Source organism: Berghia stephanieae, chromosome 13 (genome assembly GCF_034508935.2).
Source record: "Berghia stephanieae isolate SIO BIC M18660-M18661 chromosome 13, UCSD_Bste_1.3, whole genome shotgun sequence".
Lineage (NCBI taxonomy): Eukaryota > Metazoa > Mollusca > Gastropoda > Nudibranchia > Aeolidiidae > Berghia > Berghia stephanieae.
Genome location: NC_088372.1, coordinates 33,320,736 through 33,348,394, shown reverse-complemented (window position 1 = coordinate 33,348,394; position 27,659 = coordinate 33,320,736). Strand labels below are relative to the sequence as shown.

Genomic DNA, 27,659 nt, shown 5'->3' with positions numbered 1-27,659 from the left:
TTATAAGAACTGGAAGAAACAATTTATTGAACAAACTACAACTTCAGCATCTCAACTACGTATCTTGACTTAAAGACGAATTTATGCTCTTCATACAGTTTGCACGCAAAGAAAACACTCGTTGAACATCTCATTGCATAAATCTTTTGGAGTTGATCTAACTATTCTGCGTTGTTCTTCAAGTTGTAGATATGTAATGAATAGACAGAATCTCCCTTCTGTCCTGCGCATTTGGCCATACAGGAAGTGACGTCATCGAAGCCATTATTTCTACACCCTACGTAAAAGGACTGCTCGCATTGGCCAGTTTGGGGGTTGTAAAAATACTTTGGGAAAGTGGCGAGACAGAATTCCCTCCTTGGCGGTAGATTGCATCCTGGGGGAAGAATAAAATGGGTGGAGGGAAGGGGAGAATGAGAGGTTTATGATGACAATAACATAACGAGAAATATAATGCATGACATAATCAGTCGGAAGGTGAAAATTTTGGATTTGCATTTGTTTGTTTTTTTTGTTTTTTTTGTTGTTGTTGTTTTGTTTTTTGTTTTTTTTTTTCTGAAAGAACATGCTCACCAGAGTCTTTTAATCTTTATTTGAAGTGAATCGGGTGATTTTTCATGAAGTTATGGTCAGATGTATTGGAAAGATATCCAGCAACTTTTCTCAAATTTCATACTTTTTCAACTTGACTCGCTGTAAAAAGAACATTTAGAAGTGAAATTAAGCTTTGATATTTCCCAATGATGTACAAAAATGGTTGATTTAATTATTTATGACAAGAACTCATTTTTTATCAAATTGACCTTCTAACTAAACTTGGCAATATCTCAGTTCAAACCTTTTCTCCATCCGACTGATTATGTCATTCACTGTAACAAATTATGCCTTACTTTTCCTCCTCCTGCTCCTCCTCCTCGCGTTTGTCATATTTAAATTTAAGCTATTTTCCATCCAAAAATAATTGACTGCCTTATGTGTTTACAGACAAGCCATATTGAACAATCAAACACACTCAACTTACACACACACACACACACACGCACACACACACATACGGACACGCACTAAATAAAGATAAAGTTCCATTATTCCTTAGATACGTTTTCCAATCGTGTTTATTTATGTTTGTTTATTTATATATCATGTGTTCATTCATCATTCTGTGTACTGAGATATTTATCTATTGTGTTCATTCATCATTTTGTCTATGTACTGATATATTTATATATCGTGTTCATTCATCATTTTATCTATGTACTGATATATTTATATATCATATGTTCATTCATCATTTTATCTATGTACTGATATATTTATATATCGTGTTCATTCATCATTTTATCTATGTACTGATATATTTATATATCATATGTTCATTCATCATTATACCTATGTACTGATATATTTATATATCGTGTTCATTCATCATTTTATCTATGTACTGATATATTTATCTATCGTGTTCATTCATCATTTTATCTATGTACTGATATATTTATATATCATATGTTCATTCATCATTTTATCTATGTACTGATATATTTATCTATCGTGTTCATTCATCATTTTATCTATGTACTGATATATTTATATATCATATGTTCATTCATCATTTTATCTATGTACTGATATATTTATATATCATATGTTCATTCATCATTTTATCTATGTACTGATATATTTATCTATCGTGTTCATTCATCATTTTATCTATGTACTGATATATTTATATATCATATGTTCATTCATTATTTTATCTATGTACTGATATATTTATATATCATGTGTTCATTCATCATTTTATCTATGTACTGATATATTTATATAGCATGTGTTCATTCATCATTTTATCTATGTACTGATATATTTATATATCATGTGTTCTTTCATCATCTATGTACTGATATATTTATATATCATGTGTTCATTCATTATTTTATCTATATACTGATATATTTATATATCTTGTGTTCATTCGTCATTTTATCTATGTACTGATATATTTATATATCATGTGTTCATTCATCATTTTATCTATGTACTGATATATTTATCTATCTTGTTCATTCATCATTTTATCTATGTACTGATATATTTATATATCATGTGTTCATTCATCATTTTATCTATGTACTGATATATTTATATATCATGTGTTCATTCATCATTTTATCTATGTACTGATATATTTATCTATCGTGTGTTCATTCATCATTTTATCTATGTACTGATGAATTTGTGTTCATTCATCATTTTATCTATGTACTGATATATTTATCTATCGTGTTCATTCATCATTTTATCTATGTACTGATATATTTATCTATCGTGTTCATTCATCATTTTATCTATGTACTGATATATTTATCTATCGTGTTCATTCATCATTTTACCTATGTACTGATATATTTATCTATCGTGTTCATTCATCATTTTATCTATGTACTGATATATTTATCTATCGTGTTCATTCATCATTTTATCTATGTACTGATATATTTATCTATCGTGTTCATTCATCATTTTATCTATGTACTGATATATTTATCTATCGTGTTCATTCATTATTTTATCTATGTACTGATATATTTATCTATCGTGTTCATTCATCATTTTATCTATGTACTGATATATTTATCTATCGTGTTCATTCATCATTTTATCTATGTACTGATATATTTATCTATCGTGCTCATTCATCATTTTATCTATACTGATATATTTATCTATCGTGTTCATTCATCATTTTATCTATGTACTGATATATTTATCTATCGTGTTCATTCATCATTTTATCTATGTACTGATATATTTATCTATCGTGTGTTCATTCATCATTTTATCTATTGTGTTCATTCATCATTTTATCTATGTACTGATATATTTATCTATCATTTACTTGTCAATTTATGTCTTTATTGTAAGGAATAGCCTAAACATCACGCACACTACCCTACGTAACAGATAAGCAACAAGGTTAAATTTGCGGCTATGTGGTCGAGTGATATGAACGGAAGGTCGAAGGTTCGAATCTGGCTCTGGGCGGCAAATAAGTGAGTCATTGGAAAAGACTATTTACTCACATTCTTTCACAGTACTAAGATGTGAAATGAGCACCTGGTCGTTAACAGTGTTGTCTGTGTCGACAAAGAAAATGTAATATCACCTCACAGGCGTCATGTTTGTGAAATATTTTACATGTTGCTGTTGGTCAGGGACCTCTTGAAAAGCGCTTTGAATGCGTTAAGTGGGTCTTGCGCTATAGATAGTATGCGATTGGCTAAGAAGCTTACAACATTGCCATCAAGAAGTATAACGGTATAACGGACTAGCACACAAAACTATTTGTAACCTTAAACGTTTATAGTCTGGTTAATACAGTTTAGTGAGAATTACTCATAAACATGGATGGCAAAAAACAATAACAAAGACCCGAATGACGTCAAAATCATTCTATCTATATGAAAACTCTGTTGTTGTTTGTTTTTTGGGGTTTTTAAAAAAATCTTTTTGTTGGGATCCTTTGTGACAATCCTTACATACATTTAGTGGATATTTGACTTTGTAAAAGCTTACTACCACCCCTCTCCTTCATCACTCCCCAGTTTTAAATGTTTAAAAATTAAAAATTGAGCTTTTATATAGCGCAATATCCACTAACTGTCCTCAATGCGCTTTACAAAGGGTCCCTGGTCAACAGCAACATTTAACATGTAGGACAGAACATGACGCAGTGTTGCAAGCGCCGTAAAACCCTTAAAAACAAAACAAAACAGAACATGACGCCTGCTAGGCGATATTGCAATTTTTGGGACAGACACAACGCTGTGAACGGCCATGTACTCATTTTACAAATGAGTACGGTGAGAGAATGTTAGTAAAGAGCCTTTTCCAAGGACTCAACTATGCGCCGAGCGAGGCTCGAACCCAGGACCTTCCGATCCGAAAGCGGGTGTCATACCACAAGACCACATATTCGCACATAGTTATTTATTTACATTGCTCCTACTAGAGTTATATAACCTATTACCTTTGAACCATCTCAGAGAAAGGTCATATCCGTCTATGTTGTAACTGCCTTCATTGCTGTTGGTTTCGTCTGATCGCATGCAACGCTTTTCACATTGTTTTTTACTCCTAAAGGTATCTCGCCTGCCCCCACATTTTCCTTTAGGATACTTCACGCACTCCTTCCGTTTTTCGTTGTAGTAATACCGAGGGGAGGTCACTTCGCATTTCCTGAACTTCTTTGGCTTCTTGCATACTGTGGTTTATATTATTAAAGGCTCATTTAGCAAGTGCCGAATATGATAAGATGAATGAGTAAAACATGTTTTTAAAAGACAACACTTATTAAATACAAAACAAAACAAATATTTTACCAAGAGGCGTTTAGACATGGACCATATTATTAGCTGATAAAAAGAAAAGAAACACAGCAAATGGGTGTGTGTGTGTGTGTGTGTGTGTGTGTATGTGTGTGTGTGTGTGTGTGAGAGAGAGAGAGAGAGAGAGAGAGAGAGAGAGCCTTCATCTGATTGGTCAAGGGACAAGTTTGCTATAAATAGCATCTTGGTCTATCTAGGTCAACTAGTCGAGGTGCAGCAGACCAGAATATTATGGAAAGAGACGAAGTCACAGGTTTGAGAGTTTAAAAAAAATTTCCAAACACGAGGGTCATTTAAATCGATCGATATTTGAAGGACGAATTTTCAGGCCAAATTGTTAAATGCGTGTTATTCGAGAGTACGACAGAAAACATGTCAAGAGATAATTTACTTAAGATGTATCTGAAAAGATGTGTTGCTAAAAATGTGAACCAGACAACCCAGAAAGAAGGAAACGAGATGGGAATGATCCTCAAATAATTAGCCTGTCTCGACTTGGGGATCGAACCTCAGATCCTCCTGATTAGCCTCTAGTCGACTAGACGTGCCAAATACTTTTTTTTTTTTATTTCGGTCTGTCTCGAATTAAAGATATACATTCATTAAACCTTTTTACTGTTCTTGCTATTGGCTGAAGAAGGGTTTTGATCCCGACACGTTCCGTGTTTCGTGTCATTCTGTTTTGAAGCGGTTACGGTATATTTGTGGAAAAGCCAGATTATGAGCTGTCACTCAATATTTTGATTCTACATGTCCTTTGTACTCAGCCGTACTCTGGAAAAATCCATATTTAAAAATGTCGCCAGAAAACCCATCCTTCAAATATCGATCGATTTAAATGACCCTTATCTTGGCAAACACTCTCAAACCTGGGTCGTCGGAGTCTGTCTCCGGTGCGGGCTAGCCCTAAGCAGAAGAAGAAGACAAAGGAAAATGTGTCTGGAATGGACAGGATTGACGTTGTGTGAGTTGACAGTGAAGGGTCACTGACCGAGATGTGTGGCAAGGTGACCATAGTTATCATCGGATCTGGAAACATTTGACCTGACCCTTCCTTCGTTTGTTTGGGGTTTTTATCGCAGGGTATTTAAAGGCCTTTGACCTAAGCAAGCCTATGATAATGTTAAAATAACTATTATCACCATTATCACAATCATGGCGGTCGTTTTTTGCTAAGGGTTCAAAGCAATTTACATTGATTGCATATAGGTTTCACAGCGAATGTATAATTCCCAACTCACTCATACACACACACACACACACACACACACACAAGTCCACAAACAAATGGCTGTTTAATGTCAACAAGGGATAATAACATTTAGAAAGAACCACAGAACCAATTACAGAGACCAACAACAACACCGAGGACATCATAAATAATTGAGGATATTAGTAACTCAGTAATGCCATGTCCGAGTTAATCCTTTGATTGATAATTAATTCTCACTAAACTGTATTAACCAGACTATAAACGCTCAAAGTTACACATAGCTTTATGTGTTGGTCCGTTATATTTCCGGATGGCAATGTTGTGAGTTTCTTAGCCAGGCGCACAGCTTCAATGAAGAACAAAAGTACCCACGACGGAACGACAGTAAACACTACGATACAGTGGATGCTTTGTGCTTGTTAAAAAAGCTCACAACATTTGCCAGCCGGAAATAAAATGGGACCAACACACAAAACTGTATGTGACCTTGAACGTTTATAGTCTGATTTATACAGTTTCGTGAGAACTACTCATAAAAATATCTGGCTAAAAACAATAACAAAAACCAGAGTGGCGTCAACTTCGTTCTATCTTTTCTGAACTGCTATACTCCGAATAAACACGAATAAAAAATTTTGGCCAGAAAATTCGCCCTTCAAATATCAATTGATTAAAATGGCCCTCACAGTGAAAAAAAACAAAACAAAACAAAACAAAAAAAAAACAAAAAAACTCTCAAACCTGGAACCTCGCTGAAGTCCCATGTTTGAGAGTTTTGACAAGACTCGAGTCATTTTAAACGATTGATATTTGAAGGACGAATTTTCTGGTCATAATTTTGATTCACAGTTCTTACCAGATTTGGATTTTGCGTCCACTTGAGCCAGGTCAAGCAAAATGATGACCAGTAAGAATAAAAGTAGCCAAGCCGTACCGATCCTTCCACAGATCGCCATCTGTACAGTGTACGCTATAACAACGATATCAGTTATATTCTTATCTGTGTAATAAAACAAAAATGAATAAAACAACTTTAAAACAGAACAAAATCAATACCAAATTTATATACGGAACGTTTCGTTTCGGGCTCAAATCCCGTCTTCATCCACAACAAAAAAAAACCCCAATGAAAACATTAATACATTATTCGTATATTAATGTATTTATGTTGTCATTAGGTTTTTTGTTGTTGTTGTTGTTTTGTTGTTGTTGTTTTGTTTTTTTTTGTTTTTTTTTTTTGTTGGTCGAAGAAAGGTTTTCAGCCCAAAAAGTTCCGTATTTAAAAAAAAAAAATTAATTTGAAGCGGTTATATTCATTGATTTCATTAATTAGTTTTTACAGTCCACAATTTGTAGCAGCTAAGTAACACTCGTACGTGTGTACTACACAAAACTTCTAAAACGCTTCTTGAAATCAAATTATTAATCTAAATCTAACTTCACCAGATAAATAATTAGAGAGGAAACAACTTCGTATTCTAAGTAGTTTTTGCAGCTCGTTGATTTGTCCGACTGGCGGTTGGCTTAAATAATTGGTTTAAATTGAATAAACTTTATGACAGCTGATTTATAAAGCGATGGTCTGACTGTAGAATTCATGCAGCATAGTTAACTCACTCAATCCTAGAGATTTTTGCTACTTTTCAAAATAGGAAAAAAGTGTATTAAAAATGAGCATGTGCATAGATAGTCTTATTACGTATATTGAACTACCATTAACGTGTAAAAATGAAAAACTTTATTTTTGATACTACGCCTATAATTTGTCACAGAAAAATGTAATAAATAGGCATGGGGTAAAAGTAGTCCGGGTAAACAACGGATATAGTCGGTGTTAGGGTTGAGTGGGTTAATAATCAGTCGAGTGGAGCGAGTGTCACTTAAGTGGGCGTGCCGGATTTTTTTGTAAACTCCCCTTGTGCACCATGACGTCAGTGTGTCGTTCATGTAAAGCGCGTGATATCAAAGGGAATTTTAAGGTATTTAATAATAATAATATATGCTAGTATTTCATTAATTATATACCCTTTTTCTTTGTGAAGGTCACGATGGATAAACGTCATTGACTTTATCGTTATTACAATTTGTTTTCGATAGAGGCAACGCTTTTAACGATCAGGTACTCATTTTAGACCTTAGTACGATGCGAGCATGTGAGTAAAAAACCATTTCCAAGGACAACTAACTATGCGCTCGAACCCTGGACCTTCCGATCCGAAAGCGATCGTCATACCACAAGACCGCATAGCCACGCTGCTTAATACATCTTACTATTCGAGTCAAAATATTTTTTTAAAAAGAAGATATATGGTTAATGTGACGTGTAGATAATAGAAATCTAAAAAAATGACGCAAAATATTGTCCGTTAAAGATCTGAGCACGTGTGTATGGAAGGTGCCAGACAAAGCAAGAAAGAAAATTACAAAGAAAAGAAGAACAACCCAAAAACATTAGTCGACCTCGATGGTTTACCATAGTACACACTTGTTCAGATCTTTATCTTACACGGGTGCCTGCTCCTTAGTTTCTGAATTTGATATTGTCCATAACAACAATGTTGAACTAGGCCCATAAGCTGGTTCGGATGTCCGACCTGCATATATGTACACGTCGTGTTAATGCAAATCGCGTGTTTGAGTTTTAGGGAAAATCTTTCATCAGACTGTATATTGTTCCCTTCTGAAAAAATCAGGTCTTGGACGTCAGCGAACAAACTCAACCGAACTCATTGTGTACAGGGAAAAAAAGGCAAAACTGTCATGATGGAGGACATTATAATAAATGACATCAAAATTCAAAGATCTGAAAAAGTCAGAAATTTAGGCTTTTATTTACATGAATTTTTGGAAATGCACTCACATCTCGAAATTATGTCAAAATATCCACTATTCGCTCAGAAATATTGGTCACGTGCGGAACTTTATCGATGAAATCGCATGCAAAATGGTAGTTCACTCACTGATTACCTCTAGACTTGACTATTGCAACTCCCTCCTCTACGGGTTGCCAAAACGCTCGATTAGAAGACTGCAACTACTCTAAAATAAAACTGTTTATATTGTTACCAAATCAAAAAAGTCAAATCTCACCTCTCCAGTCTTGCAATCGTTGCAATGGCTTCCCGTGGAGAAGTGGATTGCTTACAAACTTGCATGTTACTGTTTCAAGTGCATCCACGGCACTGCTCCCAACTAATTGTCATCTCTTCTTTCTATCTACAATCCGAATTATTTCCTCCGTCCATCTACTTCCCTGTACTTGAACCGTTTGATTCCTAAGTCGAATTTTTCACGACGTGATTTCGCATATTCTGCTCCTTCTGTGTGGAATGCTCTTTTAGCGGACAACAGACACCGTAATCCTCTGTCCTCCTTTAAAGCTTCTTTGAAGACAGAGTATTTCCTTTCATTTTCTGTGAGTGATTGTATTTATTTTTAACACCACACATTTTTTTACACACGTACATTTACATAGCTCACACACTAATTAAAGCAAATTACATGAACTACACCAAAGTTCGGGATATTTTTCACAAAGTATGGATTTCGGAATTGGCCATTATTATGCAATACCGCAGCTTTGATTTGCAGCTGATTGTGAGGCAAATGGAGAATTCTTGTTTCTTATTTGAGAACTTGATGGATATATCTTCTGTGCAAGGTTCTCACTGAATTGATCGCTGAGGGCAAGTTCTTTCTCTGACGTCCAGCGACAGCATACCTTTGAGCCAAAGTCATTTTTAATTTTCTTCCCAGAGTTAGGGATTAAATGGTCTTCATCTGGTAGGAGGGTATTGAGTTTTTTACATTCTGATTCTTCCTTGTCTCCTGATATGAATTTTTCTACAGATTCATTTTCTGATGATGTGCTGAGAATGCGAGCTTTCCTTTTTCTTGGTCCTTTCTGAGGTAGGCCTGTTTTTTTCTCCTTCTAAATCACCGGTACTCACTTCGCTTTGCTCCATGTTTAGATTCAGTGGTGTTGGCGATGTTTTTAAACCAGTGCCTGAATCAACAGCGGCTAAAACCTTTCCCACTTTGGTGATTTCAATTGTGATTTTTTGTAGGCAGTAACAGTCTTTGTGAATATTGACAGAATGACCCATGTGATTTGCAAGCCATTCTACATCGGTAGGGGCCAAGTCAAGAAGCTGAGTATAAGTTGCATTGTATTTTTTAGGCTTGATTGATTTGCTAAGCTGATGATTTTTTAAAAGTGCTTCTGATGAAGAAGTATTGACAGCCTGCCACCCATCCAAGTATCCATTGCTGGATCTTGAGAAGAAAAATGCATTTTGTGACGGCATTCCATCCTGTTCTCTTGTGTCCATTAAAACGTTCATTGCATCTGATACATCTTAAGGAATCAGTATCAGAACATTTATATTCCTTTTTCCTGGGACAATTACAAGTTTTGTACTCTCTAACATTTTTTTCTAAGGTTTGAAGTCAGATGCAATTTCTCAGTGACCAGTCGCTTTCCAATTCGGACGACCTTTGTATGTTGCTAATGTAAACCACGTCACGCACCAGCTTTTCTCTTGTTGAAAATTATAAGTCTTGCAGGGAAATTTTGTGCTAGACTTCGCCAAGTGCTGTAAATAGGAGAATCTGTTAAGTGTGACATTGCTTGCTTAATAACATTAGATTGAAAGTCTTTCAGCTTTGACAAATCATCTGTTTCCGATAATTGCTCAACAGTTTGATCCGTGCGCCGTCTCAACGTGTTTAAAGCATTGGATGAAACAGCATCTGTCTATTCAAAGATTAAGATCTTTTCAAATGTTTCTCTTTCTCTGACTCGCTCTACATAATCCTTTCGTAGACAAGAACCCCTCTCTACAATGACAATCTTTTTTAGAAGGTGACCACGTCTAAAGAAGCTATTTTGAAGATCCTTCGTCCATCAGGCGTAATGGTCAATCCAGAGATTTGAAGCAGCTTCTAGACAAGTATCAAAGTGTTTTCTGCACAATAAATCCATAAATGTCAATTGCAATTTTACCAAGTCCCGACATTCAATTAATAAACGCGCCAGTTGTCTCATTCTCTGAGCAATGTTATTCTTCTTAGATGGGCCGTACTTTTTCAGCAACATTTCTCCTAACTTACATAACAGAATGTCATTACTTGCCACTGAGTAACACTGTCCGGCCTCATCCAAAGCAATTAGCCCCTGCATCATTTCTGAGCAACCAGCAGTGTAAAGACATGAAGACTACTAACAATTTTGACTGTTTCAGAACGGATGTATCCTTTTCTTCTTCTTCAGTACGCCCATGCTTAAGAGGACAAGTCTTTGCATGCCTCCACAGTTCTTGCCTTGTAATAAAAGTCATAACAGTGGAAATAGATGGAAAGAATTTGTCAGCTCTTCTTTTTTAACTTGGCCTTTACACAACCACAATATTGGTTCCACCAACGTTTAAAATTGTAATATTATGTTTAAAGTTCCCCGCACACCTGAGTTTTGTCAGTGCTAATTGATATTTTCTCATTTCATCTGTTTCCTTATAAGACAACATAGAAATAAATATATAAATAGGCTTAATATCTAAAACGGCACATTTATGATAAAAGCAATGCATCATTACTACTTTTTTTTAATAGCCCTAATTTTTGTTGTGCAGAGTTTATTAGCGCATCAATTGAAATTTGGTAGATAAAAAAAACTAATTTCGGACTGATTTCCGAATATGTTTTGAAACATAATAATGAGTGTATCATCCTACTTCCTATACTTCCCCTTGTATTATTAGATTACCATATCTAAATAGTCTTTGATTTCAATAAGAAGAACTATGGTCAACAGATATAACACTTTGTATCGTCCTTTTTTTTTTGCTGTTCGTTCGCTAACATGAATGTCAACATCATAAATGTCTTATGAATGACATCGGTAGCAGAATGGGTGGCAGTTTTGACAAGCAAAAGACTCAAGCGTTAAAAGGTGTGGACAGGGTCCAAACCAGTGACGTGCGTGGGTCGTGGCCAAGCACGATGCGAAAATTGTTAGGCCGGCGTTATGTCCTTGGAAATACATTTCACACGCATTTCCTCATCCTAGAAGGTCCCGTGTTCATTTCACAAGGTCATGTTAAAATAGCAGGTGTTGTTTCGTGGTGTCCTGAAAAATTGTAAGATGCGCCAATCGCCACGCAGGCATTGTCCCTAAAGTGTCATTATTGTTTTGCTGTGACAACATGTCAGACAAAGACATGTTGTAAATCGCTTTGAGACCTCGGTGAAAAGCACTCTATTATATCTAAATGCTACCTTTACTTTTAATAAGAATAATAATCAAGCATTAAAAAACATCAAAGTTTTTTCCTTCAAAACTTCTAATGACCATTAAATCAAGCTGGAGCAAGCACACAGCCTTCTTTTCGATTTCTTTCAAATAAAGACAAACAGGAATTAATCTTACCTTAAGTATTTTCTGTTTCACCTTAGTTATCAATCACCTCAGAACTGGAGTCTACCATACCTTCATCTTCATCAGAATCAGAGTCACCTATAATATAATTCAAGTTTGAAATGAGCCTTCTAGTGAAAATTAGATTTCATTTAAAATGAAGTGGATACAAAGTAAACTGAAATATTAATAACTTGAAATATATTATGTTCTACCATGGATACTCTAGACCAAATAAAAAACAATCTTCATATTTAAGGTTCTCTTTATTTTTAAAGCAATACTTTTTAAATCGATTGTATCAAATTCATAAAAAGTCATAACAGCATAATCAATACCCCAATAATGATTGCATTTTTTGTCAGTATGCATCTTCCATACTTATACCGCTGTATTCTATTTTTTTGTAAGTCCTTTTAAAAGATATTTTGACTTGAACATATCTATATGTTGTGTAAAAGAAACTCATGACTTGAAAGCATTAACGCATGATTTTGGTGATAATGGAAGCCAGCGAGGATGACAAAGAAAGAGGTGGTTCTTGATGCAGGTCTCTGATGACCTGTGACAAGGTGGGTCTGTGACAGAGTGGGCAGACTCCGTGATGATTCCTTATCAGGTGGGTAATAATCCTCAACTTGTGGCAGCGTGGCTCAGCGGTACGGACTTTGCTTTGTACACGAAAGGTACCGAGTTCAATCACCCGCGGCTGCGCTGTGTGGCCTTGAGCAAGTTACCTCGCCTTAGCTCAATTTGCGGCGCTGCACTGCGTCTGACGCCTGGGTTATTCCAGTCTTCCCTTGGAATAGACCCTAGAGACAAACTTTCCTTATGGGCTGAATAAAGGGAATCTTATGTATTTATTTATTTATTTATTTATTTATTTATTTATTTATTTTTTATTTATTTATTTATTTATTTATTTATTTTTGCACAAGATCACTGTGAAGTGCTGGTAATTTCAAGGTGCTCAGATATTGTCTCAGATGGTGGTACACAAACACTGCTGGAAGCCTTTAAAATATTAGGAATATAAAAATGTTTAAATTTAAACATTGAGCATGGGAATACTAATTACTAATTCAATGTCCTCGTCAGTGATGAGAATGGCAGTTTGTCAAAAAGGAGAAAAATGCATCGGTCCATCGGTCAATCGGGAAAAACTCAAGCCGAAATGCAAAAATTACAATATACATTATGATAGTTACTTACCATTATATAATATACTTCTTTTGTTAATATCTAATGACTTGTCCTTTCCAGAAAAAAATTCTAAAGGCTCACAATCATCATCTCGCTTGCTTATTGTGGTACTTAACCTAGGCTTTCTATGACAAGATGACTTCTAAAAACATAACATGAAGATAGAAGGGTGGTTGAGAGAGAGAGAGAGAGAGAGAGAGAGAGAGAGAGAGAGAGGGGGAAGAGGGGAGAGAGAGAGAGAGAGAGAGAGAGAGAGAGAGAGAGAGAAGGTGGGGGAGAGGGAGAGAGAGACAGAGAGAGAGAGAAAGAAGGAGAGAGAGAAAGAGGGAGAGAGAAAGATGGAGAGAGAGAGAGAGAAGTTATGAATTGTTTTTTTGTTTGTTTGTTTTTTTCCTTTCCAATCCCTACCAAACATCTATTCATCCAAGGATACCACTGGCCGACGTCAGTCATAAAAGTGCAAGTGTCACCAAAATTCATGCAAATGAGCACAAGTGTCAAAATCTGACACAAGACATATTTTCATCGTTCTGTCGTGGAGCCATCTGAGCGTTGTTCATAGAAAATAAATGTTTGACACTGCAGAAACAAGAATACAGATTTTCGTAAACAGGTGCATGCGTAAGCTACTCAGAATAAAATGGATGGATAGAATTAAGAACGAAGAATATGGAAAAGAACACAACAGAAACCATGAGGAGAGGAAAGAGAAAGAAGACGATGGAGGTGGATTGGACACACCCTTAGAAAGAATGACTCCACTATAACAAAGAAAGTATTGGACTTGAACCCTCAGGGCAGAAGATCAAGGGGAAGGCCTGGGGTAACTTGGAGAAGAATTAAAGAAGCCTTTTATACAGAGAAGTGATAAGACATGGAACGAGATTTAAAAAAAAAAAGTTAGCTCAAGATAGAGAAAAATGGAAACTGTTTGTCTGTGGCCTATACCCTGACCCAAGGTGAAAAAGGCAATGATGATGACTGCAAAAACAGCAGAACATGTCAAAGAAAATCCCAAAATCCCAGAATTCCGCGGATCCGCGGAGATTATCACCACTGCCTAGTAAAAGAACAAAACTGTTTTCAACAAAATACCATAAGATTTGCAAAACGCAAAAGTTGTGTGTCACACAAACCCAGAAGTCCAATGTCTCAATTGATGTTAACTAAAATATCAAAATAAGCCATGACTTGGACTAGACTATATTTAATCATTAGATGTTACATTCCAATATTTATTAAGACTTTTTCAGCTGTTACAATACAGGCTACTAATCAAATGAAGAAACATACCAAACATATTCATAGAATCAAGCGATTGACGTTGTTTTACGTATTATTATTTAATAAAAACCAAATCAGGCATTGTACTTGTTGGAATAAACAAACCCTGGAACATCCTGTCATGGATGGCCAACTGTCCAGACAGTCTTCTACTTTGTCATTCAATGCATTTTATCTAAGGGGGAATGAATAAAATATTATTATATCAATGTTATAAATGAATGTTATTGAAAAATCGTCGTCATCATCATCATCATCATCACATCATCATCATCATCATAATCATCATCATCGAGTCTTATCCTTCACGATTATCAAAATGGCGTTCATTTGTTACTCTATCTTATAGAATTCCTCATATATGACTATGGACCCTTCTGTGTTTTAAATATATATATATATATATATATATATATATATATATATATATATATATATATATATATATATATATAATATATTGGAATTAATTTTTTCTTCTTCTATATTCTTTATAAAACCTCTCAGCTTTATTGACCTATCAATTATAATCTAGAGACAAGAGGACGGTGGTGAAGACCATATTTTGCTTTCGAGCGTTTCCTAATTTTAAAAGCAGCTTACTGTATAGTTCGTAAAGATTTTATTTATTAACGTTTTTTTCTTCTCTAAAGACAGTGTCTAATACAAGTTAAAATCAATGCATATTCCTGTATGTAAATTTAGGCAGTGATCTCTCCATTTTATTGGTATTGGATCCTGTTTCTTTATACAAATGCCCTGTGAGCTTGTTATACACTTGAAAGAAACATTTACATAGGGAAGTCAAGATTAATATGGCAAAAGAAACCTGCTTCCTTGGTTTTGAATAAATCTTGTCTATCATATTTCTTCTAAGTACATTTTATCCTTTTCTAAAATATTGACAAGTATCAAAAGGATAAAAGTACTGATGAATCTCTTTATGTAGCTGATTTGTAATAATATTAGTAAAATTTGATAGATGGGAGCATGTGATGTTACAGTTGATATTAAATCGTAACATAATCTACCATTTGTAGCACATATTTCTCTAAATGTATGGATTTGTTTGGTTTGTTGTTTTTAATCTATGAAAAATTAATTTATATAGTAAAAATAACTTTTTAAAACACAGAAATCAAATGTAACATGAGGCATGAGATTGTATACATGAAGATGACTGAAATAGGGGGGGGGGGGGGGGGGGGGGGGGGGATGAGTGTATAATCAACATACAGTTTTTATCATGTATTGAGGGTGTTGGTCTCAGCGTTTATTATATACTGGATATTCAAGGTAAATATCTCAAGAGACATTGGTATAACTATAGGTATTATTTCTACAGATTATCTCAATTTGATAGTTTGCCACTTCTTTCTGGCAATCTAAATCAAGTTGATTGCAAAATATTTTAAATAATCACAGAATTTCGAGACAATGCTAGATAATGATATTATGTCTTTGTGAACATTTCCTGACTGAAAATATCATGGAAATATACTGAAACTCATCAGATGAGATAAGAGTATGTTGACAAATTTTACTATGATTTAAAACAACAACAAAAAACAGGTCACTCACCAACTGTGTATATGATGATGATGGTGATGATGATGATGACGATGACGACGACGACGACGATGGTGATGATGATGATCGTAGTAGTAGTAGTAGTAGTAGTAGTAGTAGTAGTAGTAGTAGTAGTAGTAGTAGTAGTAGTAGTAGTAGTAGTAGTAGTAGTAGTTAGAGGAAGAGGAGGAGGAGGGTAGGGGAAGGAGGAGGAGAAAAGGAAGACTAAACTGTTATAAAATAGACAGCAGATAACAAACTGGGCGTACTGGAGTCACATATCTACTGTGACCAAAAAAAAAAACAACGAAATTATTGTTAAGTCACGTTCGAGTCAGCCTGAAACCCGATATTAAAGGATAAAAACAAAACTTAAAAAAAAAAAAAGAAAAAGAAACAAAAAGCCAATGTCCCATTTCAATCAGATCTTTAGTGTTCCACTCAAGTAGCTGAAGGACGCGCCTGAGTAAATCCAAATTATAGTTATTCTCTAAGCCGTGGTCGTTGTACCAGTGCGACATTAAACAACCAAAGAATGTTGTTGTAATAATAATAATAATAATAATAATAATAATAATAATAATAATAATAATAATAATAATAATAATAATAATAATAATAATAATAATAATAATAATAATAATAATAATAATAATAATAATAATAATAATAATAATATTCCGTGCCATACAGTGCCGAATCCCTCTTTATTCGATTCGATCATGACGGTAAAAGTAAAAAAAAAATGTTTTAACAAAACAAAAGATAGCATGCGCTTGGCTGAGAAGCTCACAACATTGCCATCCGGAAGTACAACAGACCAACACACAAAACTGTGTTAAATCTTGAACGTATATAGTCTGGTTAATGCGGTTTAGTGAGAATTACTCATAAACGCGGATGGCAAAAATCAATAACAAAGACCAGAATGACGTCATCTTCGTTCCATCTATAGAAAAACCCAAAATTTTGGCTCTCTTGAATAAGTAATTTTTCATAATTTTTATCCCACTGGAATTCGGTGTGGAGGAAAATCTGACAATAAAGTAGTCCTTAATTTAAGAGCCGTTCAGTTCAGCCCATGAAGCCGGAGTTTATCACGGTTTCTATTGCGTGAAACGGACAATAACAATTGCTTGCTACCCTTTTGATAGGACACTAGTCTATCTCATTTTCCGACAGATCTAACAGACCCAGCTACCCAATCACTGCTGGGTGGGTCAGAAAAAAAAATCTTCGACTGCACCGGGGATCGATCTCGGTACCTTTGCGTGTGAAGCGAGTGCTCTACCAACTTAGCTGTAGCGTCCCCCACATCAGACTATAAGGAGAGGAATATAGGGGTTTTCTAATTAAAGAATGCTAGTACAGAAAGGATTCCTAACAGGCAACTTGTACGATATGAAATGGGGATTTGGTTCCATATTGCATGCGTTTGGAGGCGAGGCAATGAACATTTGTGAAGGCTATTGAGAATATTGGAAAAGCTCTATGTAATTGAATTTATGGACCCAAGATGGTTGATGGAATCTGAGGACATTGTTATTTCACTTGAGCTTTTATATAGCGCAATATCTATTAAACGTGCTCAAAGAGCTTTACAAGGGGTCCCTGACCAACAGCAACGCGTAACATGTAGAACGTACATGACGCATATTAGGCGATATTGCAATTTTTTTTTCAGACAGAGTAGAGACAACGCTGTTAATGGCCAGGTACTCATTTTACACCAGAGTATGGTGAGAGAATGTGAGTAAAGACCCTTTTCCAAGGACTCAGTTATGTGACAAGCGAGGCTCGAACCCAGGACCTTCCGATCCAAAAGCGAGTGCCATACCACAAGACCACATAGCCCCGTATTAGATTAACTATTATTTTACCTCTCCCAAAAATAGGACAGCGTGATGATATCAAATTTACATTTATGATTTGTGACGTCAGATTATAAAGCGTTAAAATGTCACTAAAATTAGATTTAAAAAAAAAAAAAAAGAAGCGTGCTTGTGCGTATTGCGAATTCGAAAATTGTATTAAAGTATAGATAGTATGCGATTGGCAAAGAAGCTCACAACATTGCCATCCAGAAGTATAACGGACCAACACACAAAACTATGTGTAACCTTAAAGGTTTATAGTCTGGTTAATGCCGTTTAGTGAGAATTACTCATAAACGCGAATGGCAAAAAGCAATAACAAAGTCCTTAGTGACGTCAACTTCATTCTATCTATAGGTTATATCAGATTGGTATATAAAAAAAAACACTCCGGATCTCCAACGATGTACATATATTTGCAGGTCTGATAATCGAGCGCAATAATAATAAGCCTGATTTAGCATTGTCATGGAGACTAACCGGCGTTGATTTGAAGATATGATGCTGTGTATAATACTCACAACATCCGCCAGCCGGATATAATGTACCAAGACACGAAACCATGTGTAACCTTGAACGTTTAAAGTCTGATTGATAGAATTTAGTTAGAACGACTCATAAAAATGGCTGGCTAAAAACAATAACAAAGAGCTGAGTGACGTCAACTTCGTTACTACTATTTCCATTACATCAGTGAGCCCATAACAACACGGAAAATAAAACCTGAGAATAGGATTCAAAAGTCTGATGTCACGTCGCCCAGCAACGGCGAGAAGCCTGGTTTTAAACAATGGGTACTTTTTATTCTTCATGCTGGCGAGAACTTTTCATATGTCATGTGATCAGAGTCAAAACATGACCGTATTTATAATGTTTTTCTCCTCTGGATACACTTTTCTGCTCGTCGGAGAAATATTTCATAAGGGCGTCCGCCATTGTTCCGATAGTTTAGAGCCAGTTACCAAGTTACCATGCGTCATTACGAGGGAAATGACATCATGACTATTGAAGGCTATTTATAAACCAGTCGATTTTTTTGACCAATCAAAACATGAAATTTGGGACACACCTTCACACGTGCTTTGACAATCATAGTTGATTGTTTATAAACAATGACGTAAATGAAATCGACCTTTCTCTGATCATTGTTATTGTTTTCATCATACCGCCAAATGGGTAGCCAGTTATCACGCGATTTTCTCGATCATTCTATTAGAAACGTTTTAGTTTACACATAGATTTCTGGACTGTCTGAGAAGCGTGTTTGTCTAAGTGTCCTTGGTGCCCACATCGGTCTCCAATGAAATGAATACCGTAGATGATAAAGGTTTTGTTCTTTTTATAATGACAATAATATACGCACCAGTTTATATTGTCTTTCTATATATCAAAATCTATCTCTCTCTCTCTCTCTCTCTCTCTCTCTCTCTCTCTCTCTCTCTCTCTCTCCTCTCTCTCTCTTTCTTTCTCTTCTGTCTGTGTGTGTGTGTTGTGTGTGTGTGTGTGTGTGTGTGTGTGGTTGACTGCGAACAAGTACACGTTGTATAATGAATCAATCAATCCATCCATCCATCCATCCATCCCTTCATCCATACATCTATCCACCCATCCATCAATCCATCCATCCATCCATCCATCCATCCATCCATCCATCCATCCATCCATGCATGCATGCATGCATGCATGCATACATACATAGATACATACATACATACATACATACATACATACATACATACATACATACATACATACATACATACATACATACATACATACATACATACATACATACATACATACATACATACATACATACATACATACATACTTACATAAGATATAACACAGCCGTATCATTCACTGTCTAAACAATAAAGTACAAGCTGTGCAAGCTATAATTAAACATCCTTCGTCTTGCCAGTAACACAATACACATTCAGGTCCTACATTACTGTCACACCAATCAAATACATATTAGGTAACAATGCCCAAATCATGCCCTACTGTAAAATAACGTATAACGTACATTTCATACTACATACTACTAATAATAATAATTAGACGGTAATTCAAATGTCTGTTAACCGCTGCAGTGTCATACTCTGGAAAGACAATAGATGTATAAATTGTATACTATATACACCTATGGGAAGGACACGTATTTAACAATTTGGCCAGAAAAATCGTTAAATGTAACGTCCCGACAGCTCTCAGTTGGCCGCAAGGTCCCAGATTGGAGTTTCATTGTCTTGTTTTTGTTTGTTTTTGTTGTTTTGTTGTTGTGTTGTTGTTTGTTTTTGTTTTTGTTTATTTTTTTTTCTTTTCTTTTTTTTTTTTATTTTTTTTTTACAAGATGATGAGGGTCATTTAAATCGATCGATATTTGAAGGACGAGTTTTCTGGCCAAATTTTTAAATACGCGTTTTGGCCGAGGCCGTTAGTTGACTGATTTAAGTGCACACCCACTTAAATTTGAAAAGTCAAATCTTTCTAAGATTTGATAATGAAAATGTTTTAAAATCCTTTTTAATATATAATTAGATAATAATAGAGTTTTTGATCTATTTTGGAATTTCAGACCACGAGGAAAACCAATCATGGGAGGGCTCTGTTTGAGGTCACGAAATATACAAATTATAACTGGGTGCAGTTGCACAATAATTTTTATAGATAGAACGAAGTTTACGTCACTCAGGTCTTTATTATTGTTTATTGCCAACCGTGTTTATGGGTAATTCTCACTTAACTGCATTAACCCGAATATAAACGTTCAATGTTACACACAGTTTTGTGTTTTGGTCCGATATACTTCCGGATGGTATTGTTGTGAGCTTCTGAGGAAGCGCACATAGTGTGCAGTTTAGTGAGAATTACTCATAAACATGGATGTCAATAAACAATAACAAAGACCTGAGTGACATCAACATCGTTCAATCTACAGGAAACTGTATAACTGGAGTGTAAAAATACCCTTTTTGACAATTATCGTATATTTGTAACCTCGGGGAAAGCCGTCCCACCAAGGTCTGGCTAGTCCTGGGCCCGAAAATCCATAAAAGGTCAAAACTCTATAGTTGACACACAAAACGATGTGTAACTTAAAACGTTTATAGATAGAATGAAGTTGACGTCACTTACTTAGGTCTTTGTTGTTGTTTTTTGCCATTCACGTTTATGAGTAATTCTCACTAAACTGGGTTTACCCGTAGCCATCGTTAAGTTATAGATAGAACGAAGATGACGTCAATCAAGTCTTTGTTATTGTTTTTGTCATCCACGTTTATGAGTACTTCTCACTAAACTGTATGAACCAGACTATAAAAGTTCATGGTTACACATAGTTTTGTGTGTTGGTCCGTTATACTTCCGGATGGCAATGTTATGAGCTTCTTAGCCAAGCGCATACTATCTATAGCCTGACACAAACCCAAAAGGACTCGTCTTTTGACGTCATCATTTGGTTTTTGCACCGCCTAGTGAGTTGACGTTAGTAGTGCTCATGGTTGAACTATTGAATACAACTCACGACTTGTTTTCTTTTGTGGCCAAAGACTGGTCTCTTGACGTCATTTTTTGGTCAATGTCAGGCTTTTAGTTAACGATGGCTACGATCGTAGCCATTGTGAAGTTATAGCCTGATACTGAAATCCAAAAGGACTGGCAGTTGACGTCATTATTTGGTTTTTGCACTGCCTAGTGAGTTGTCGTTAGTAGAGCTCATGGAAACAAGTTATTTCATTGGTTGAACTATTGAATACAACTCACGATTTGTTTTCTTTTGTGGCAAAAAGACTGGCATTTTGACGTCATTTTTTCGTCAGTATCAGGCCATAACTTTACGAAGGCCAAGCTACGATTAATCAGACTATAGATAGTATGCGCTTGGCTAAGAAGCTCACAACATCGCCATCCGGAAATATAATGGACCAACACACAAAACTCTGTATAATTATGAACTGTTATAGTCTGGAGGAAACAGTTAAGTGAGAATTACAAAAGCGGATGGCAAAAAACAAAAACAAAAACCCGAGTGACGTCATCTTCATTGTATCTATGTCATAACACCCCGGTAACACAATATCAGATTTGAATGATTCTTAGTCAGTAAATATTGATGCTATGCGTTTAGGTAAGATACTCACAACATCCGTCGGCCAAATTAAACATACCAACATGACGTCACTCAGGCCTTTGTTATTGTTTTTTGCCATCCGCGTTTATGAGTACTTCTCACTAAACTGTATTGAGCAGACTATACACGATCATGGATACACAGTTTTGTGTGTTGGTCCGTTTTACTTCCGGATGGCAATGTTTTGAACTTCTTATCCAAGTGCATACTATCTATACCTTACCAACACAAAACTATTTATAGATGCTGTGCTCTTGACTAAGAAACTCACAACATTGCCATCCAGAAATATAACTGACCAACACACAAAACTACGTGTAACTTCGAACGTTTATAGTCTGGTTAATACAGTTTAGTGAGAATTACTCATAAACATGGATGGCGAAAAACAATAATAAAGTCACTGAGTGACGTCAACTTCATTCTATCTATAACTTTAAATGTTTATAGTCTGATTAATACAAGTGAGTGATACTCATAAAATGGCTGGCTACAAACAATACCAAAGACCTGAGTGACGTCGTTTCGTTCCATCTATAAAAGTAACCCAAGTTTCATATAATTTATCATAATAAATGCAGCTATGTGACCTTGTGGTATGACACTCGCTGGATTCGAGCATAGCCATCGTTTACTTATAGATAGTATGCGCTTGGCTAAGAAGTTCACAACATTGCCATCCGGAAGTATAACGGACCAACACACAAAACTCTGTGTAACTTTAAACGTTTATAATCTGGTTTATACAGTTTAGTGAAAATTACTCATAAACGCGGATGGCAAAAAACAAAAACAAAGGCCTCAGTGACGTCAACTTCATTCTATCTATATATAGAACGAAGATGACGTCACTCGGGTCTTTGTTATTATTTTTTGCCATCGGCGTTTATGAGTAATTCTCACTAAACCCTTATCCCTTCGTGACGTCCCTACTGAACTCACTTTCAGGAAACACTTAAAGACTTATTTATTTCGAGAATTCTTAATTTATTAGTTATCTTATTTGAGCAGACGATTATCACAGGATATATATTTCCTTGAGCACAACTAACGACAACTCACTAAGAGGGCCCATACACGCACAGATCTCATCAAGGGACGATCGCCGATCAGGCAAATCGGAGTGAAAACGCAATGTGTGGGCCCAGTAACATCTATAGAGAACAGCCCCATAGGATTGAGTAAGAGGGTGGCGATCAGTCCTGTATATATGAAGTCCTAGGTGTGGCCAAATACCAGGCCGACGAGCAGAGGGACGGTCGGTCAGTCGCTCGAAAAGCCCGCCTTGCTTAATATTTTTCGAGGCGACAGGCGATTGGGGGGCGTGGCAGTATAAAAAATTGGACAATTCCCCCCCCCCCCCCTCCCCGGATTTTCGCTGTTTTGACGTCGGATTCGTGATCAGCGTCAAATATACAATAGGTTTGATAGCAAGAACTATGTTTTTACTCCAATAATTGATGAAATTATAAATAAATATTAATTAATAGTTAGGCTATGTGGCCGACATAACAGTGCCCCCCCCCCCCCCCTGTTCTGTGATGGGGTCTAGTGGTATGACTCTCGCTTTCGGATCGGAAGGTCAAGGTTTAGAGACCCGCTCTGAGTGGCGCAGAGTTGAGTCCTTGGAATAGGCTCTTTACTAACATTTTCTCACCGTACTCAGGTGAAAAATGAGTACACTTTTTCGGGGAAAAAAATTGTAATATCGGCTGACAGGCGTCATGTCTCGTCCTTCATGTTTAGTATTGCTGTTGGCTTGGGGGCCCTTGTAAAGCGCTTTGAGCACGTCTAGTGGATATTCCGCCAAATAAATGCTGTGGTATTATTTTTTTTTTTTTAATAATATTTTTATAAATTTTGAGACAGGAAGAGGTAGATGAATAAAGGGTTTCGTTCTTGATCACCATAAAATTTATAATGGATTTCATACAAAATAAAACAGTTTTCCGACTTTCGTAATTTCCAATGTAATGACATAGGCCTAATATGACAGTTATTATCATTATTAACCTTTATAATTTAATTTCTATTTTTTTTTTTGGTTGTACTTCTTTTTTATTTTCTCCTCGTTGACGCTACATAACGGTCGACCTTGACACAAACATAATTTGGGATTGGCAGATGCCAAAAAGCCTTGACTAAGTGATGACAGAGGTGGGCATTGATACCAACACACAAAAGTGGATGTAACACATTGAATTATAGTCTGCAAACAAACCCCTCCCCCCCCCCCCCCCCAAAGAAAAGAAAAAGGGCTGTGTGTGTGGGGAGGGGGGGGGGGTGGATGCGACTACCTGCCACGGGAGCACTGTCGATTTGTTTTATAATAATAATAATAATAATAATAATAATAATAATAATAATAATAATAATAATAATAATAATAATAATAATAATAATAATAATAATAATAATAATAATAATAATAATAATAATAATAATATATAATAATAATAATAAAATAATAATAATAATAATAATAATAATAATAATAATAATAATAATAATAAAGAAGAAGAAGAAGAAGAAGAAGAAAAAGAAAGAAGAAGAAGAAGAAGAAGAAGAGAAGAAGAAGAAGAAGAAGAAGAAGAAGAAGAAGAAGAAGAAGAAGAAGAAGAAGAGAAGAAGAAGAAGAAGAAGAGAAGAAGAAGAAGAAAGAAGAAGAAGAAGAAGAAGAAGAAGAAGAAGAAGAAGAAGAAGAAGAAGAAGAAGAAGAAGAAGAAGAAGAAGAAGAAGAAGAAGAAGAAGAAGAAGAAGAAGAAGAAGAGAAGAAGAAGAAGAAGAAGAAGAAGAAGAAGAAGAAGAAGAAGAAGAAGAAGAAGAAGAAGAAGAAGAAGAAGAAGAAGAAGAAGAAGAAGAAGAAGAAGAAGAAGAATGCTTATGATGATAAATAACAAATCTTTATTGTGCACAAAATGGAAAAATTTCCATGGTCGACGTTGCTTTTAAAATTAAATATGATTGCAAATGTAGTGATGTTATGCGAATTGGAAAAATACTCACGACATCTCCATCGGGGTATAACATACTAACACACAAAACTGTGTAACTTCGAATGTTTATAGTCTGATTGATATAATTTAGTGATAAGTTAATTATAAAAATGGCTGTCTAAAAGTAAAAGCAATAACAACGGGTTGACTAACGTCAAATTCATTGATGCTCTGTGTTAAATTAAAATACTCACAAAGTCCACCAGCCGGAAATAACGCTCCATCTCAAACGTTATAATAATAATAATAATAATAATAATAATAATAATAATAATAATAATAATAATAATAATAATAATAATAATAATAATAATAATAATAATAATAATAATAATAATAAATCGACAGCGCTCCCGCATACCCCCCCCCCCCTCTCCCTCCCTCAGCTCTTTCTCTCTCTCTCTTCTTTTCTTTTTTTTTTTTTTTTTGTAGACTATAATTCAAGGTTACATCCAGTTTTTTGTCTTGATATCAATACCCTGTCAATAGCCTGTCAGACATCACGTAGTCAAGGCTTTTTCGCATCTGTCAATCCCAAATCTCATGTGTCAAGTCGCTGGTGATGTCGCGTCAACGGTTGCGGAGAAAAAAACAAAAGCAAAAAAGACTGGCATAGTTAGGTTAGAGTGCATTACCTATGCACCCTACCTATGCTCTATTATTATTCATCTACCTCTCCCTGACTCAAAATTTACAAAAATTATGACTTAAAAAGTAATAACACAGCACTTATATAGCGCAATATCCACTAGACGTGCTCAAAGCGCTTTACAAGGGGTCCAAAGCCAACAGCAACACTAAACATGAAGGACGAGACATGACGCCAGTCAGGCGATATTACATTCCCCCCCCCCCCCCCACCAGAGACAACGAACGGCCATGTACTCATTTTACACCTGGAAGTAGCTGGTCCCCGAGGAGGTCGTTCCATTTGCGGTTGTGCCAGCCACTGCATAGGTGGAATACAGTGGCCACGGTTTTCGAAGTGTTCATCTTCAGGTACCACTTGTCGAAGTAGGATTTGAGTCTGGTGACGTCCACGCTGAGTACGCTCTCGAGACGGGTCCACACGACTTTACTTTGAGTAACGAGTGACCAGTCTTCCCTGAGGCTGGTATACGCGGACAACTGGGCACTCGTTACTCAAAGTTAAGTGTGGACCCGTCTCGAGAGCGTACTCTGCGAGGACGTCACCAGGCTCAAATCCTATAACAAAGGTTTCTCATGCTTTGTATATTACTACTTACGCAATCTTCAATCCACTAATTAAAACTGTCCATTTCAATGCCACACCCAATTAGCTGATTTAAAAAATGACAAATCGTATTGTCCAGCAGTCGGGAATCGGCGTAATAACAGTATATAAAATAAGCTCCCCCTACTCTGATTCGTAATGTATTCTGTGGAGACGATCAACGTTTCTTTCTATAAACCGACATTTCACATATTAATGAGAAGACACAAAGAATGAAACTCACCTCTTTGAACTTGCTGATCAGTTTCTCTAACTGATGATGACACATACCAAGTATTCGTCGAAACTGTGTGTGAAATGTGAAGAACCTGCCTAATTGCGGCATACATCCCTTTGATCTAAAAATGTAGACAAGTCTATGTCATATATGGTGAGAGGACAAGAGAAGAACCCCCCCCCCCCATCTCCTCCCTCTCTCCCTCTCTCTCTCTCTCTCTCTCTCTCTCTCTCTCTCTCTCTCTCCCTCTCTCTCTCTCTCTCTCTCTCTCTCTCTCTCTCTCTCTCTCAGGGACCTTCTGCACCTCTGTAAGGCGCTTTGAGCACGTTTAGTGGACATTACGCTAAACGCTCAATTTTAATATGAAAGCTCAATTTTCCTTTTCAACAAGATTTATTTAGTCAAAGAAGCGAATATTGTTCTGTAGTTGGAGCCAAAAATTCGTATTTCTACGAAATTTTCGTAATACTAGGCAGATCTGCATACGTCTTTCGCGACTTGTAGTTAACAAGTTAACTGCCTTACTCTGGAAAGTAGAGAAATTCGTCTTTCAGACACCGATCAATTTAAATGACCTCCCTCCTGGCAAAAATATCTCTCAAACCTGAGATTTCTCAGAGACCTCTCGAGGTCACAGTTGGGATACGGTAGTTTGTTTTGTTTTTTTTGTTTTTTTTTTTTTTTTTTTTGGGGGGGGGGGGGGGGGGGGGGATTGGAGGGTCGTTTAAATCGATCGGTTCGATATAATTTGAAGGACGACTATTCTGGCCCAAAGATTGTTGAATGATTGTTTTTTTCGGAATACGGCGGTTAAAGGTTAAATAATATGCAAATTAATTCTATATACAAACAAGTGTGATGTAGTCGCACGTTTGAGGGCTTGAACATTATTATATAAAGAGAAAGCAATTTTGTATCCGTGTTATACTGTTAACTGTAAAGATGGCAGGTATTGGAAGAAAGCTCGTTACCGCATATGTCCTGTTCTTGGTTACGACCATAGCTCTTCTTGAAGTTGCTCAGGCGGACGACGGTAAGTTGTGATAATATTATAATTATAATATCGTAGTGTTTTTATGCATCTCCGTTGACGGTATATTTTAACGGGTC

The 27,659-nt window shown here is 35.9% G+C and overlaps 2 protein-coding genes and 1 long non-coding RNA gene across 3 annotated transcripts in view; 1 reads left to right on the top strand and 2 right to left on the bottom strand.

Moving 5' to 3' along the window:
• LOC144958627 (boophilin-H2-like) lies at positions 1–7,138 on the bottom strand. The gene is made up of 4 exons (XM_078890724.1): positions 7,072–7,138; positions 6,458–6,601; positions 4,031–4,264; positions 1–376 (listed from the first exon to the last, which is right to left on the bottom strand). Exons 2-4 carry the CDS (start codon positions 6,555–6,557, stop codon positions 162–164), a joined length of 549 nt encoding a protein of 182 aa, XP_078746850.1. The 5' UTR covers positions 6,558–6,601; positions 7,072–7,138; the 3' UTR covers positions 1–161.
• A 7,351-nt stretch (positions 7,139–14,489) lies between these two features.
• LOC144958629 (uncharacterized) overlaps positions 14,490–27,659 on the bottom strand; it is a 14,220-nt gene continuing 1,050 nt past the window's right edge. Inside the window, exons 2-3 of the long non-coding RNA XR_013642485.1 lie at positions 26,556–26,670; positions 14,490–14,678 (exon numbers count right to left, since the gene is read on the bottom strand). This is a non-coding gene — a long non-coding RNA (uncharacterized LOC144958629). The remainder of the gene's footprint in view (positions 14,679–26,555; positions 26,671–27,659) is intronic.
• The window catches only part of LOC144958628 (kunitz-type serine protease inhibitor BmKTT-3-like), a 3,821-nt gene continuing 3,450 nt past the window's right edge, over positions 27,289–27,659 (top strand). The window contains exon 1 of the mRNA XM_078890725.1: positions 27,289–27,582. Coding sequence (XP_078746851.1) covers positions 27,492–27,582 — 91 coding nt within the window. The 5' untranslated portion in view covers positions 27,289–27,491. The remainder of the gene's footprint in view (positions 27,583–27,659) is intronic.